The sequence below is a fragment of the Chiloscyllium plagiosum genome, unplaced genomic scaffold (assembly GCF_037043375.1).
Source record: "Chiloscyllium plagiosum isolate Xiang-an unplaced genomic scaffold, Cpla_swu_hap1 HiC_scaffold_14, whole genome shotgun sequence".
Taxonomy (NCBI): Eukaryota; Metazoa; Chordata; class Chondrichthyes; order Orectolobiformes; family Hemiscylliidae; genus Chiloscyllium; species Chiloscyllium plagiosum.
Genome location: NW_028270152.1, coordinates 11,123,961 through 11,140,435, shown reverse-complemented (window position 1 = coordinate 11,140,435; position 16,475 = coordinate 11,123,961). Strand labels below are relative to the sequence as shown.

The 16,475-nt window shown below is 45.7% G+C and overlaps 1 protein-coding gene across 2 annotated transcripts in view; it reads left to right on the top strand.

Annotated features, from left to right (window-relative positions):
• LOC122558821 (coatomer subunit gamma-1) overlaps window positions 1-16,475 on the top strand; it is a 76,131-nt gene extending 59,656 nt beyond the window's left edge. For both annotated transcript variants that reach the window (XM_043707622.2, XM_043707621.2), the window contains exons 20-24: window positions 2,351-2,522; window positions 8,186-8,283; window positions 12,069-12,207; window positions 12,638-12,736; window positions 15,944-16,475. In XM_043707622.2, the coding sequence (XP_043563557.1) occupies window positions 2,351-2,522; window positions 8,186-8,283; window positions 12,069-12,207; window positions 12,638-12,736; window positions 15,944-16,074 (639 nt within the window). In that variant the 3' untranslated portion in view covers window positions 16,075-16,475. The remainder of the gene's footprint in view (window positions 1-2,350; window positions 2,523-8,185; window positions 8,284-12,068; window positions 12,208-12,637; window positions 12,737-15,943) is intronic.

Here is a 16,475-nt window from a genome sequence, read left to right as displayed (position 1 = left end):
GCATGTCCCTCCTCTGAGCCACATGCCATCCTGACTTGGCACTACATCATTGTTCCTTCACTCTGGCTAGGACAAAAATATGGAACTTCCTGCATAACAGCACTGTGGTTGCACCTACACTGTCAATACTGCAGAGATTGAAGAAGGCAGCTCACCACCACCTTCTCAAATGTAATTAGGGATGGGGAAGAAATCCCTAGTGGGCGGCACGGTGGCACAGTGGTTAGCACTGCTGCCTCACAGCGCCTGAGACCCGGGTTCACTTCCCGCCTCAGGCGACTGACTGTGTGGAGTTTGCACGTTCTCCCCGTGCCTGCGTGGGTTTCCTCCGGGTGCTCCGGTTTCCTCCCACAGTCCAAAGATGTGCAGGGTCAGGTGAATTGGCCATGCTAAATTGCCCGTAGTGTTAGGTAAGGGGTAAATGTAGGGGTATGGGTGGGTTTCGCTTCGGCGGGTCGGTGTGGACTTGTTGGGCCGAAGGGCCTGTTTCCACATTGTAATGTAATCTAATCTAAAAAAAAATGCTCCTCTTCCCAACAGCACAAACATGCTCCTTTCTAAAAAAAAATGAAAGGACATAAATCCCCTGCTACTACCAGAGTAAATGCTGTGGGATGTTTCATGTTCACCGAAAAGGATAGGTGGGGTCTCAGTTGAAAAATTAAGCTGAGAGGCAGCACCTCTGATAATGCAAAATTCCTGTTGCACCTGATGTCAGGCCAGATTATGGTTACCGATATGGGGCCAAATTCATGATCTTATGTTGGAAAGACAAGAATGCCATCTGATCTATAGGCCTAGGACTGCACTTGGCATGGCCCATACTCTGCAGTCCTGAATTAATTATTAACTACTGTGGGTAGCTGTAAAGTGAACACTTCTCATCGAGAGTCGGGTCAAAAGTTCCAATGATCACTTCACTGCAGTTTCACCTGCCGAACCATGTGAAAGTTGGGACGATGGATCTTGGCATGGCGCTATCTTCTAAAGTTGTCTTTTGTTGAAGAGAGGGAACAGAAAGGAATTTGAACTCTCATCTATATGGACTTCAGTAAGGTGTTTGACAAGGTTCCCCATGGGAGACTGATTAGCAAGGTTAGATCTCATGGAATACAGGGAGAACTAGCCATTTGGATACAGAACTGGCTCAAAGGTAGAAGACAGAGGGTGGTGGTGGAGGGTTATTTTTCAGACTGGAGGCCTGTGACCAGTGGAGTGCCACAAGGATCAGTGCTGGGCCCTCTACTTTTTGTCATTTACATAAATGATTTGGATGCGAGCATAAGAGGTACAGTTAGTAAATTTGCAGATTACACCAAAATTGGAGGCTTAGTGGACAGTGAAGAGGGTTACCTCAGATTACAACAGGATCTGGACCAGATGGGCCAATGGGCTGAGAAGTGGCAGATGGAGTTTAATTCCGATAAATGCGAGGTGCTGCATTTTTGGGAAAGCAAATCTTAGCAGGACTTAATGGTAAAGTCCTTGGGAGTGTTGCTAAACAAAGAGACCTTGGAGTGCAGGTTTATAGCTCCTTGAAAGTGGAGTCGCAGGTAGATAGGATAGTGAAGAAGGCGTTTGGTATGCTTTCCTTTATTGGTCAAAGTTGGGAGGTCATGTTGCGGCTATACAGGACATTGGTTAGACCACTGATGGAATATTGCGTGCAGTTCTGGTCTCCTTCCTATGTGAAAGATGTTGTGAAACTTGAAAGGGTTCAGAAAATATTTACAAGGATGTTGCCAGGGTTGGAGGATTTGAGCTATAGGGACAGGCTGAAGAGGCTGGAGCTGTTTTCTTTGGAGCATCGAAGGCTGAGGGGTGACCTTATAGAGGTTTACAAAATTATGAGAGGCATGGATAGGGTAAATAGGCAAAATCTTTTCCCTGGGGTGGGGGAGTCCAGAACTAGATGGCATAGGTGAAAGGGAAAAGATATAAAAGAGACCTACAGGGCAACCTTTTCACGCCGAGGGTGGAACGTGTATGGAATGAGCTGCCAGAGGAAGTGGTGGAGGCTGGTACAATTGCAACATTTAAGAGGCATTTAGATGGGTATATGAATAGGAAGGGTTTGGAGGGATATGGGCCGGGTGCTGGCAGGTGGAACTAGATTGGGTTGCGATATCTGGTCGGCATGGACAGGTTGGACCCAAGGGTCTGTTTCCATGCTGTACATCTCATGACTCTATGACCCATAATTGTGTGTGTGAAAATCTGGTGGATGCTGAGGGTCAAAGGTAAATGGGAGGTGGACTGGCTGCCAGCCTCCAGATTCTAGTTCAAGCCCTATCTGATGGCACCAAAATAAATCACATTTGGTAAATAATTTTCTTTTTGGTCTCTGTAGTTTGATTGTACCAACACTCTGAATGATCAAATCCTGGAGAATGTCACAGTACAGATGGAACCCACAGAAGGTTACGAAGTACTGTGCTGTATTCCAGCAGCTACCCTATCCTATAATCAGCCAGGCATCTGTTACACGCTGGTGACGTTGCCAGAGGAAGATCCAACAGCAGGTGAGGAAGCATTTGCAATTACCTGGAAGATGTTGCATTGCTGAGATATTGACGTATCAGAGGTTTATAAAATTATGAGGGCATAGCTAAGGTAAATTGCCAAGGCCTTCTCCACAGGATGGTTGGAGGCCAAAAACCAGAAGGCATAGGTTTAGGTGAGATTGCCATGTCAGGGTATTAAACATCGGCCTATATTTTGGGAATAAGTCCCTTGATCTTTCACTGAATAGTGTCTATGGGTATTTTACATCCAGTTAAGCAAGCCAGACAGATGGAACCTTGAGTTAATATTTCACCTGAACTTGGTACATCCAGCAATTCGGCTCCTCTTGGTGCTGCGATGGAGTGTCAATTTTGTGCTGAAGCCCTGGAAATACTATTTTAATACCAGAAATACTTTTCAATAAACAATTTAAGAGTGTAATTCTACAGTGCTGAAGAAAATAGGGAGAGAGAACAATTAAATGCGTGGCTTCAGGGATGGTGCAGGAGGGAGGGGTTCCAGTTTTTGGATAACTGGGGTTCTTTCTGGGGACGGTGGGACCTCTATAAACAGGATGGTCTACACCTGAACCTGAGGGGAACCAGTATCCTTGGGGGGAGGTTTGCTAGTGCTCTTGGGGGCGGTTTAAACTAACTCGGCAGGGGCATGGGAACCCAGATTGTAGCTTCAGGGTGCAGGGCCTGGAGTGTAGGGAGGTGAGGAACATGGCATCAATTTCCAAGGAGGGTGCCTGTAAACAGGGAAGTGGCTTGAAGTGTGTATACTTCAATGCAAGAAGTATACGAAATAAGGTAGGTGAACTTGCAGCGTTGGTTGGTACCTGGGACTTCGATGTTGTGGCTATTACGGAGACATGGCTAGAACAGGGACAGGATTGGCTGTTGCAGGTTCCGGGATTTAAATGTTTTAGTAGGGTCAGAGGTGGGGGTAAAAGAGGGGGAGGTGTGGCATTGCTTGTCAAAGATAGTATTACAGCGGTGGAAAGGACGATGGATGAGGACTTGCCATCTGAGGTAGTTTGGGCTGAGGTTAGGAATAGGAAAGGTGAGGTCACCCTGTTAGGAGTCTTTTACAGGCCTCCTAATAGTCCTAGAATCATTGAAGAAAGGATTGGGAAGGTGATTCAGGAGATGAGTGACAGTAATAGGGTGGTTGTTATGGGGGACTTTAACTTTCCTGATATTGATTGGGAAAGCTATAGCTCAAGTTCGTTAGATGGGTCAGTGTTTGTTCAATGTGTGCAGGAGAGTTTCCTGACACAATATGTAGACAGGCCAACAAGAGGTGAGGCCATACTGGATTTGGTTCTGGGTAACGAACCAGGCCAGGTGTTAGAATTAGAGGTAGGTGAGCACTTTGGGGATAGTGACCATAATTCGGTGATTTTTACACTCGTGATGGAGAGGGATAAGTGTGTACTACAGGGCAAGAATTATAGCTGGGGTAAGGGAAATTATGATGCGGTGAGGCATGACTTAGGATGTGTGGCTTGGAAAAGTAGACTCCAAGGCAAGAGTGTAAATGATATGTGGAACTTGTTCAAGGGGCAACTATTGAGTGTCCTTGATAATTATGTACCTGTCAGGCAGGAAGGAAAGGGTCGTGCGAGGGAGCCGTGGTTTAATAAGGAATTGGAATCCCTTGTTAAATGGAAGAGGGCAGCCTATCTCAAGATGAGACGTGAAGGTTCAATTGGGGCGATTGAGAGTTATAGGGTAGCCAGGAAGGACCTGAAGAGAGAGCTAAAAGCAGCAAGGAGGGGACATGAAAGGTCCTTAGTAGATAGGATTAGGGAAAACCCTAAGGCTTTCTATAGGTATGTTAGGAATAAAAGAATGACTAGGGTAGGAATAGGTCCAGTCAAGGATAGTAGGGGGAAGTTGCGTGTGGAGGCGGAAGAGATTGGGGAGACACTGAATGAATACTTTTCTTCAGTATTCACTCAGGAACAGGGCATTGTTGTCGATGAGAATACTGAGGCACAAATAAGTAGAATGGATGGCTTTGAGGTATGTAGAGAAGAGGTGTTGGAAATCCTGGAAAAGGTGAAAATAGATAAGTCCCCTGGGCCTGATGGCATTTATCCTAGGATTCTCTGGGAAGCAAGGGAGGAGATTGCAGAGCCATTGGCCTTGATTTTTATGTCCTCTTTGTCTACAGGAGTAGTCCCAGAAGACTGGAGGATAGCAAATGTGGTTCCCTTGTTCAAAAAGGGGAGTAGGGATAGCCCTAGTAACTATAGGCCGGTGAGTCTCACTTCTGTTGTGGGCAAAGTCTTAGAGAGAATTGTAAGGGATAGGATTTATGCACATCTGGATAGGAATAATGTGATCAAGGATAGTCAGCATGGTTTTGTGAAGGGCAGGTCGTGCCTCACAAACCTTATTGAATTCTTTGAAAAGGTGACGAAGGAGGTTGATGAGGGGAAAGCGGTAGATGTGGTATATATGGATTTTAGTAAGGCGTTTGATAAGGTTCCCCATGGTAGGCTACTGCAGAAAATACGGAGATATGGCATTGAGGGTGAGTTGGAGGTTTGGATTAGGAATTGGCTGGATGGAAGAAGACAGAGGGTAGTAGTTGATGGCAAAGTTTCTTCATGGAGTGCCGTCACTAGCGGTGTTCCGCAAGGATCTGTTTTGGGACCATTGCTGTTTGTCATTTTTATAAATGACCTGGAAGAGGGGTTAGAAGGTTGGGTGAGCAAGTTTGCGGATGATACGAAAGTCGGAGGAGTTGTTGACAGTGAGGAAGCATGTGGCAGGTTACAGCAGGATATAGAGAAGCTGCAGAGCTGGGCAGAAAGGTGGCAGATGGAATTCAATGTAGCTAAGTGCGAGGTGATTCACTTTGGGAAGAATAACAAAAAGATGGGGTACTGGGCTAATGGTCGGATACTTGGTAGTGTGGATGAGCAGAGGGATCTTGGTGTCCATGTACACAGATCTCTGAAAGTTGCCACCCAGGTAAATAGTGCGGTGAGGAAGGCATATGGCGTACTGGCTTTTATTGGTAGAGGAATTGAGTTCCGGAGTCCTGAGGTCATGATGCAGTTGTATAAGACTCTGGTACGGCCGCATCTGGAATATTGTGTGCAGTTTTGGTCGCCATACTATAGGAAGGATGTGGAGGCATTGGAACGGGTGCAGAGGAGGTTTACCAGGATGTTGCCTGGTATGGAAGGAAAATCGTATGAGGAAAGACTGAGGCACTTGGGGCTGTTTTCACTAGAGAAAAGAAGGTTTAGGGGTGACTTGATTGAGGTGTACAAGATGATTAGGGGGTTAGATAGGGTCGACAGTATGAACCTTTTCCCGCGTATTGAGTCGGGTATTACAAGGGGGCATAGCTTTAAATTAAGGGGGGGTAGATATAGGACTGATGTTAGGGGTAGGTTCTTCACTCAGCGAGTCGTTAGTTCATGGAATGCCCTGCCAGTAACAGTGGTGGACTCTCCCTCTTTATGGGCATTTAAGAGGGCATTGGATAGGTATATGGAGGATAGTGGGTTAGTGTAGTTTAGGTGGGCTTGGATCGGCGCAACATTGAGGGCCCAAGGGCCTGTACTGTGCTGTATTCTTCTATGTTCTATGTTCTATGTTCTAAAAGTCAATGGGGACTTGAAATATTAAGTCAGTTTTCTCTCCATAGATGCTACCAGATCTGGTGGGTTGCTCAAGCAATTTCTGTTCTTGTTTTCAGATCTCTAGCATCCACAGTTCTCGGTTCTATACCAGTAGCTTACTTGGTGTACACTAGGTAGTTTCTTAGTTAATTAAATACCTTTAGGTAGGTACAGTCTAAAATTGTTTTCATGCTCGCTTTAAAAACAAATCAGCTCAATTTCCTGGTCCATTGTAGTTTGTGGAATCTCCGTTTTGACATGGGATTGTAGAGAGCTTCATAGATAAAAGCTGTTTAATCTTGAGCCATCTTAAAAGATAGAGGAAATACGAGAAAATGGCTTTTGAGTTTAAGCCACTTGTGTTTGCTTAGTCGAGTAGATTCTGCCTGGATTGCGCTGGCATTACTGATAGGGAATGCAGCCTCTCGGTATTTTGTTTTCTCAGTTTTGGAGTGCAGCTCTCAAACTTTCAATACTGCTTGCAAGTGGCCAGGAGTACAAGTACCCAGCCAGGTCTGTTCCTATTCCCCCATAAGTTGCTGTTGTGTTGTCTGATTCTAGACTTCACAAGATACCTTACTCAGCTCAACTGCTTAAGAACCTCAGTAGAGTACTTTGGGGAGACAGCAGTGCTGTGATAATGCCATTGGATTAGTAATCTGGAGGCCAACTCTGATACTCCGGATTACCCAACACCAGAGCTGCTGGCAAATTGTGATTCATAAAGCTGGAATTGACATCTACTCTCTGTTACAATGGCCCTGAGAAATATTGAGACCATTCACTAAGTCCTCCTTTGGGTAAGGAAACCTGCCGTACTAAACCTAGTCGAGACAGGTGGAAGGCTGGAAGAACACAGCAAGCCAGGCAATATCAGGAGGTGAAGAAGTCAATGTTTCAGGTGTAACCCTTCTTCAGGAGAGTACTTAACTAGTCTGGCCTTCAAGACCTACTGCAATGTGGACAAAGTCAGAAGTCACATGACACCAGGTTATCGTCCGACAGTTTCATTTGAGATGGCAAGCTTTCGGAGTGCTGCTCTGTTGTCAGGTGAAGTCCTAACACTTGCCTGACAAAGGAGCAGTGCTTCAAAAGCTTGTGATTTCAAATTAACCTGTTAGACTATAACCTAGTGTTGTGTGACTCCTGACTTTGACCACTCCATTCCAACACCAGAACCTTTATGTCATCTCTGCAATGGGGGTGACTTTATTTGTTACCCTCTGAAACTCAGCTCAAGGGTATTTAGGATGGGCAACAAATGTTGGCCTTGCTGATGACACTCGCATCCGCTGAAGGAAAAAAGAAACACTTCTGTTTCCTGATATCTGTCATCCTCCAGCCTGTAAAGGAGAGCCGGCCCATTGTTGAATTACAGAAAGTAGTTCTACTGTGACCTGTGAAATTGGTTGTGTGTGGGACCTGTGTGTTACCACGGTGGCGGGGAGGCACTGTCCACAGCATTTCTTTCCTGGCCGCGCATGTCATTGCTCTTATCTACAGGGAGCACTTATCTCAGAAATCCTGAGTTAGGACCTTGGCTGTCAGTATTCCAATTCTCAACAACTAGACCAGCTGAGGCTGCTGGTTCAAACCTGGTACCCCAATGCCCCAGCCCTCAGGAGAACCATATTAGGCAATCTAGCCTGTTCCATCATTCCATTGTATCAAGCTGATAACTCCATTTCCCCACCTTGACATGCTTGCCCAACAAAAATCTTTCTTTCCCAATGTTCAGCTTGGCTATGTGCAGAAAAACAAGGAAATGTGTTCTGAACTCACATGGGGGCTATGGATAATCTTGCCTTGAAAGACTTAGAATTGGCACTGAAGAAGTCACGGCAGGCCTGTTGACATTTGAAGATCTAAGCTGTTAAATATGCAGTGCCCATGTATTCCATGCAGTGTTAGGATGTTGTGGCAGACACCAGAGTTAACTCTTGCCATTTTGCCTCCCTTCCTCAATGTATGAGTGTGTTGTGTTTCTTCCGAGTCCTGTCTGTACTTGCATCTCATTCCTTTCTCTGCTTTTAGTGTCTTGTACGTTTAGCTGTACCTTAAAGTTCACCGTGAAAGACTGTGACCCCAACACGGGAGAGGCTGATGAAGAGGGTTATGAAGATGAATATGTGGTAAGTGGAACTGAACCAATTTGTCCAGATGAGTCCGTTGCACTGTACCTTAGTGAAGCGATAGAAGGAAAGTCTTTTGTTTCATGTAGAACCTTTCAAGATCTCAGGATGTCTCATTTTGTTACAGGCAATTTGTACACAGCAAGATCCAGCTGACCAGATATCTGTTTTAGTGATGATAACTTGATGGATATTTAATGGCCAAGACAATATAAGTAACATGGAAATGCGCAGCAGGTCAGGCAGCATCTAGGGAACAGGAGAATCGACGTTTCGGGCATTAGCCCTTCTTCAGGAATGAGGAAAGTTGGTCCAGCAGGCTAAGATAAAAGATAGGGAGGAGGGACTTGGGGGAGGGGCGTCGGAAATGTGATAGGTGGAAAGAGGTCAAGGTGAGGGTGATAGGTCAGACTGGGGTGGGGGCGGAGAGGTCGGGAAGAAGATTGCAGGTTAGGAAGGCGGTGCTGAATTTGATGGATTTGACTGAGACAGGCTGGGGGGAGGGGAAATGAGGAAACTGGTGAAATCCGAGTTCATCCCTTGTGATTGGAGGGTTCCTAGCCGGAAGATGAGGCGTTCTTCCTCCAACCGTCGTTTCGCTGTGGTCTGACGATGGAGGAGTCCAAAGACCTGCATATCCTTGGTGGAGTGGGAGGGGGAATTGAAATGTTGAGCTACAGGGTGGTTGGGTTGGTTGGTCCGGGTGTCCCAGAGGTGTTCCCTGAAACGCTCCGCAAGTAGGCGGCCCGTCTCCCCAATATAGAGGAGGCCACATCGGGTGCAAAGGATGCAATAGATGATATGTGTGGATGTACAGGTGAATCTGTGGCGGATATGGAAAACTTCCATATCCGCCACAGATTCACCTGTAAAACTTCCATATCGGCCACAGATTCACCTGTAAAACTTCCATATCCGCCACAGATTCACCTGTAAAACTTCCATATCCGCCACAGATTCACCTGTACCTCCACACATATCATCTATTGCATCCTTTGCACCCGATGTGGCCTCCTCTATATTGGGGAGACGGGCCGCCTACTTGCGGAGCGTTTCAGGGAACACCTCTGGGACACCCGGACCAACCAACCCAACCACCCTGTAGCTCAACATTTCAATTCCCCCTCCCACTCCACCAAGGATATGCAGGTCTTTGGACTCCTCCATCGTCAGACCACAGCGAAACGGCGGTTGGAGGAAGAACGCCTCATCTTCCGGCTAGGAACCCTCCAATCACAAGGGATGAACTCGGATTTCACCAGTTTCCTCATTTCCCCTCCCCCCAGCCTGTCTCAGTCAAATCCATCAAATTCAGCACCGCCTTCCTAACCTGCAATCATCTTCCCGACCTCTCCGCCCCCACCCCAGTCTGACCTATCACCCTCACCTTGACCTCTTTCCACCTATCACATTTCCGACGCCCCTCCCCCAAGTCCCTCCTCCCTATCTTTTATCTTCGCCTGCTGGACCAACTTTCCTCATTCCTGAAGAAGGGCTAATGCCCGAAACGTCGATTCTCCTCTTCCCTAGATGCTGCCTGACCTGCTGCGCTTTTCCAGCAACACATTTCCATCTCTGATCTCCAGCATCTGCAGACCTCACTTTCTCCTCAATATAAGTAACATCCCTACTTTTCAGAAAAGTCGTGGAACTTTTTTTAAGTTTTCACTGGTGGGGCCAGATGGGGGATGCCCTTTTCATCGGAAAGATAGCCTTTTCCCCATTTCAGGGCTCCCTTCGTACACAGGGTGACTGGTTGAGATTGATGAAGAAAACTGGACTGGTCAGATAGTAGCAAGTGGTGAACTGAAATCAATCCAGACAAGTGTGAGGTGATGCCTTTGAGAGAGGCAATCAAGATAAACTAATATAGTATAAATGGTAGGATGCTGAAAATATATCTGAACAGAGACCACTTGGACTGCATGCTCACAGACCATTGAAAGCAGGTCGACAGGTCAGTGGTAAGCTGGTTAAGAAGGCATACTAACCATGGTATTGGGTACAAGAGTAAGGAGGTCAGACCAGAACTGTGTACAACTATAGCTTGGCCACAGTTCCCATCGTCCCATTTCAGGAAGGATGTTATCGTAGTCATGAGCATAGACAAAGGGTATAGAGGAGATTTACGAGGATGTTTCCAGGACTGGCACATTTTAACAATGACAAAGGATTGCATCGGTGAGGATGTATCCTTGAGAACAGAAAAGGATGAGGGTATGGTATTACGAGGAGATTTAATTGAGGTGGATACAATTGTGAGGCTGGGAGAGATTGAATGGAAGTGACCCATTTCCCTCAGCAGGTCAATAACCAGCTAGCTTAGATTTAAAATAATTGGTGGAAGGATGAGAAAGAAGTTGAAAAAATCTTTGACTCCAATGGTAGTGGCAATCTGGGATTTGCTGTTTAAAATGGTGACATTTTAAAAAAAAAACAAATAAATAATTGCTCTGTGCGTAAAATGCTGTAACCTACATTCCTATTTTGGAAATAGAACCAGCCTGACTCAAGATTGTAATGCATACAAACTCTAACCTCACACCTTTAATGTATTGTCTAAGCTGAGATGTCACCTTTTTTTAAATAAAACCTTAAGTTATCTCAGGAATGTGACTTGAAAGAAGTTCTTGGATTTACATATTAATGAATGGAAACCTGCAACCCCATTCTAAAAGATGAAAGACTTAACAGCAACCTAGGTTTGTTCAATATATCACATCAGTGGATGACACTGCAATCTCTTGCTATAAATTCTGTGTCCTATGATCTTACTCCACTAGCTACCTGATGAAGGAACAGCGCTCTGAAAGCTTGTACTTCTAAATAAACCTGTAGGACTATAACCTGGTGTTGTGTGATTTTTGTTTTAACTTTGTCCACCCCAGTCCAACACCAGCACCTCCACATCACGGCAACCTGCATAGTTATTGACCAAGAGCTAGAGTGTGAGATTACATGGTAACTTATTTTCAGTTAGTACAGACACAAAGAGCCATAAGAAATAGGAGTGGAAGTAAGGCCATTCAGCCCATCGAGTCCACTCCACCATTCAATAATGGCTGATGGGCATTTCAACTCCACTTACCCGCATTCTCCCCGTAGCCCTTAATTCCTTGTGAAATCAAGAATTTATCAATCTCTGCCTTGAAGGCATTTAATGTCCTGGTCTCCACTGCGCTCCACAATAAAGCCAAATGGCCTTACTGTGTGCCAGGAATGTTTTATACCTCTGTTTAGCCTCGAACTCGAGTCTAGTGTATACTTGACTCCCCAATGCAAATGCTGTAAGGAGAGTGCACAGTAAATTGAAAAGTATCGCTTCTGCCACAAGTGGCTATAATCCAGCCATTTGAAGACAGGTGGTGTCTGAAAACAAGATTTGTTTTTAAGCAGGCAACATTTGATTTTTTCTCCTCATTGATATCTTTTGTCTAACTGCATGGTTAGGAAATTCCTTGGAGGTGCTCCTACTCCTCTGCTGACACCTCATTGACCTGCAATGTTGACTCCTGTTTCTCTGGATTAACAAAGCTTTGGCTACATTTTGGCAAAGTAATACTGGCAAATCTGAAGCAGCACCAGAGAAGTTCCTGCGTCATTTTGCAGCATTGTCTCTTTCTTTCAACACTTGACTCTCATATCCTCGCCACTGTACTCACAATGGCATCCAGAATCCTGCAGCAATTTGAATGTGACTGAGTTTGTGTGAAATAGCAATTGCCGAGACAAGATGCCACAGACACCTCTGCTCAAAGCCTGCTTTATTTTGTCTTCTGTCCCAGCTGGAAGATGTGGAGATCACAGTGGCAGATCACATCCAGAAAGTCCTGAAACCAAACTTCAGCGCTGCTTGGGAGGAAGTGGGATCTGAATTTGAGAAGGAGGAGACCTTTGCCCTGTCCAGCATGAAAACACTTCATGGTTAGTGGTAACCAGTGGTTAGCATATGTAACACTGACCTGTATGTAGCACCGTTAATTAGTAATGTTCAGCACCGTGACTGAATTGTAACAAAACCCTCTTGATCCAAGTAGTAGTGGCAGGATGAGACTTGCAGTTTTTGCAAAAGCTACACTGTACTTGTGCCTCTGCTGAATTTGGCCCCCCCCCTCCATCCCGGGGCAACCCCCTCCCTGCCTCCCACACCCTGGTCCTGGGCTGTGCCCCCATCCCTAGAAATACTTGGTTGACTGCTTGTGATCTTTAGTATCCCGCAGTAAATGCCGTGCCATTGAGTGGGTCATGACTTGCTTTTGGGATTCGGTCATTTGGATTAGGCTGTCAACATTAGTGGGTAGCTGAGTACAGGCCAGCAGCCACCTTCTAAACCTTGCTGTCCTTGTGTTTGCAGAGGCCGTGAATAATATTATTAACTTCCTGGGCATGCAGCCATGCGAGAGATCTGACAAGGTGCCAGAGAATAAGAATTCTCACACACTCTATCTAGCAGGTAAGTTGGTCCCTTCCCCACCTCCAGGCGCCCACCCAGTGATGGTCAGTTTTGACTGGGATGTTGTGAGCATATTGATGCCCCAGTATCCCAGAGATCTGTTTCTGGTGGGTGTCAGAGGTTCAGTCTTAGTTATTCTTTATTTGCCTTCCCAAGGCTGAACATTGATGTCTGCCGGCAATTTGCTTATGTTGTAAAATACCGTCCTCGCTGTATGCTGCTTGGGTTACTTGTAAAATGAAAATGGTGGCTCCGTGTGTTTTTGCCAGCATTGCTGGCGTTATTTGCCTGTCCTCCATTGCCCTGATCTGGATGCTGCGCTAGGTCACTAAAATGGGAAGCTATGTAGCAACAAGTCAGGGAGCACTTGGAGTAAAGAGGATAGATGGGAATTTGAGGCACAAACACATCCGGCATGACCTTACTGAATGGTGGATCAGTGTTGATCCTGCTCCACGTCCAGTCTCATAGAGGTCAACGTGAGTAGCTCACCTTCTGTAAAGTGACCCAGGTTTGACTGCTTCACCATCCATTTTACTGAAAACAAATTTCTATTTCTGGATTTTGTTTTTAAACACAGATTTTCAGACTGTTCCTTTTGAAATTAAAGTCGACTTGTGAACATAGCTACTTTGCTCCTGCACTCTTCCTTTGACTTGAATAGCATTGCGAGGGTGGGTTTGGTTGTGGGGGCAGCTGTTGTTGGTTCTTTTATGGAAATGCCTTCTAGCGTAATCTGGAAGCACTGACCTGGTACGCAGACACCCGAAACAAGGCATTTCTGGGCTATCTCAGTAAACGCCCACAGCCGTACATGGCGCACAGTCACTCCCCTGCTCTCTGCTCAGCCTCTGCCATCGCTGGATGGAACCTTTATCCTTACCCTGGTGATGTCAGCGTCTGGGTGTTGATGTACCCTTTCCACAGTCCCCAGCACCATCCCAAATTTGTAAGAATGCAAATGTCCGCTAGTGTCTTGACTCCTAAGAGGCAAAAGTGAGGACTGCAGATGCTGGAAACCAGAGTTTAGATTAGTGTGGTGCTGGAAAAGCAAAGTATCCTGCTCCTTGGATGCTGCCTGACCTACTGTGCTTTTCCAGCACCACACTAATCTAAACTTTGACTCGTAAGAGCCTAAACTGGGCCCTGTACATTTTCTGCAGTGTTATAGTTTGGATTTTGCTTTGCGTCTTGCTTACATGATACCTTTTAAATCTCTTTGGTCTTCTGGGAGTCCATCTGGTGGGAGTCACATGTGCTCAGGTTTGGTGGTAGAGGATGGGGTTGTTTAAAGCACTATCTGTAATAACTGCATCACTTGACATAGTAATGCCTCATATGATGCCAGTCCCTATGTTCCAATAAGTTGGGTCCTGTAGGTTTGACTGAATGAGGGTGATTTACATTGAAATGTAGAAAGTAGGATCAGAAATCGACCAATCAGCCCTTCGAGCCTGCACTGAGATACCCGCTCCACCATTCAGTATGTTCGTGACTGAGCATTCAACTCAGTCGCCTGTTCCCACTATCTCCTTGTTCCCTTTGATCCCTTTAGCCCTAAGAACTATATCTAACTTCTCCCTGAAAACATTGTGTTTTGGCTTCAACTGTTGACAGAGAATTCCACAGGCTCACCACTCTCTGGGTGAAGAAATTTCGACCTCAAAAATGGCCTATCCCATATTCTTACGAGTGTGACCCTTGGTTCTGGATTCCCTAGGTCCACACTGTTTGATTCCTGTCCTCATTACTGATGGTTTTGTCCACCCTGTCTGACATTTCTCACATCCTTTTTTGCTGCATTAAGCTTCTAACAGTACATTAAGGCAAATTGTAGGAGCTGGAATCAGGTGTCAGCCTGATTGAGGTGTAATAGTGGTGAGGGAATGCCCAGTTCCCTTTAAGGAGAGGTGATTTCTTTCTGCTGCCACTCCTTATGGCCAGAGTTATTGAGTTTAGGGACCGACTGGAATGGAATTTGAACTCTGTCCCTCTTAGTGTGTAGTTCACCAGATTGCCAGGTTATACTATTGCATATTTCCAGGAAACTTGGTAAGAGTCTGCAAGATACTTACTGTTGGATGTCCTGGGTGTCAAAATAATCTGAATGTTATTACTAATCACTTCCAGCACTGACACTAACAGAGGAGAGGGAGTAAGCCACTGAGATGTTTCAATCTATGATCTCAACTTCACTTTCCTATCTGTAGTCCAAATCCTTGACTCCCCTGTCAGTCAAAAATCTATTTAACTCTTGTCTTTAAATTTCCAACCTGTAAGTCAGTGGAAGCCAAGTCATAGAGATGTACAGCACGGAAACAGACCCTTCAATCCAACTCATCCATGCTGACCAGATATCCCAAATTAATCTAGTCGCATTTGCCAGCATTTGGCCCATATCCCTCTAAACCCTTCCTATTCATGTACCCATCCAGAAGCCTTTTAAATGCTGTTATTGTACCATCCTTCACCAGAGGAAGGGTTTGGACGGATATGGGCCAAGTGCTGGCAAGTGGGACTAGATTGGGTTGGGATATCTGGTTGGCATGGATGAGTTGGACCGAAGGGTCTGTTTCTGTGCTGTACATCGCTATGACTGTATGACTTCCCCTGGCAGCTCATTCCATACATGCACCACCCTCTGTGTGAAAAAGTTGCCCCTTAGGTCTCTTTTATATCTTTCCCTTCTCACCCTAAACCTATGCCCTCTAGTTTTGGACTCCACCACCCCAGGGAAAAGACTTTGCCTATTTATCCTATCCATGCCCCTCTTGATTATTGTAAACCAATGGAATGAAAGGTTATCTGGAGTGGGGTGGGAGGGGAGTGGTATGGTGGGGAGGTTTGCAGATTTGAAGTTTAAGTTGAGGTGAGAAGGAATGAAAAATAATGAAATTCTGTGCATGAGCACCTCTCTCCACTTCACCTGGCGAAGGAGGAGTGCTCTGAAGGCCCATGATTTTAAATAAATCTGTTGGATTAGAACCTGGTGTCGTGAGGTTTCTGACTTAAGAATTAAAAGGTATGTCGATGGGTGAGATGAAGTCTAATGGAGGAAATTGACTGTGTGTGTATAAATACCATAGAACGGCAGGTTCTCGGCCTGATCCTTCTGTAAGACCTCAACATCCCCCCCAAAACAACATTGAGCATGGCCAAATAACCTTGCTTGATCCCTGGGAATGACGTTTCCTTCTCCCGTTTCAGGTGTTTTCCGTGGAGGTCATGACCTCCTCGTACGGGCCCGGCTCGCCCTGATGGATGGAGTGACGATGCAAGTGACCGCGCGCAGCAAGGACGAGGTTCCCGTCGACGTCATCATGGCCTCTGTCGGTTAGATTCTTCTATGAAGAAAACACTAGCCGCACTCTCGCCGCCCGGGCTGGGTGAGCGATTTCTATGGGAACGCCGTGACTCGTTAATTTTATTGCTAATTATGGGGGAAAGACAACTGAGCTTGCTTCAGTGATGCAAAAATAGATGCTGCTGTTGGATCTTTTGCATCTGCAAGCAGGTTTATAAAATTATTACTTGTAATAATATCTGATTAATCTTAGGAAATATCTGGACAATACCAACAAATCAGAATGAATTTTAAATACCCTTCACGCCTATGAGGACTTGTTACATTACACATGTATAATGCACAAAATGTAGTATGGAACACAGGGGCATTAAATTTTCTTCCCCCCCGCCCCCACCCCTGTCTGCGATTTGTTGAATAAAAAGGCTTTTGTTA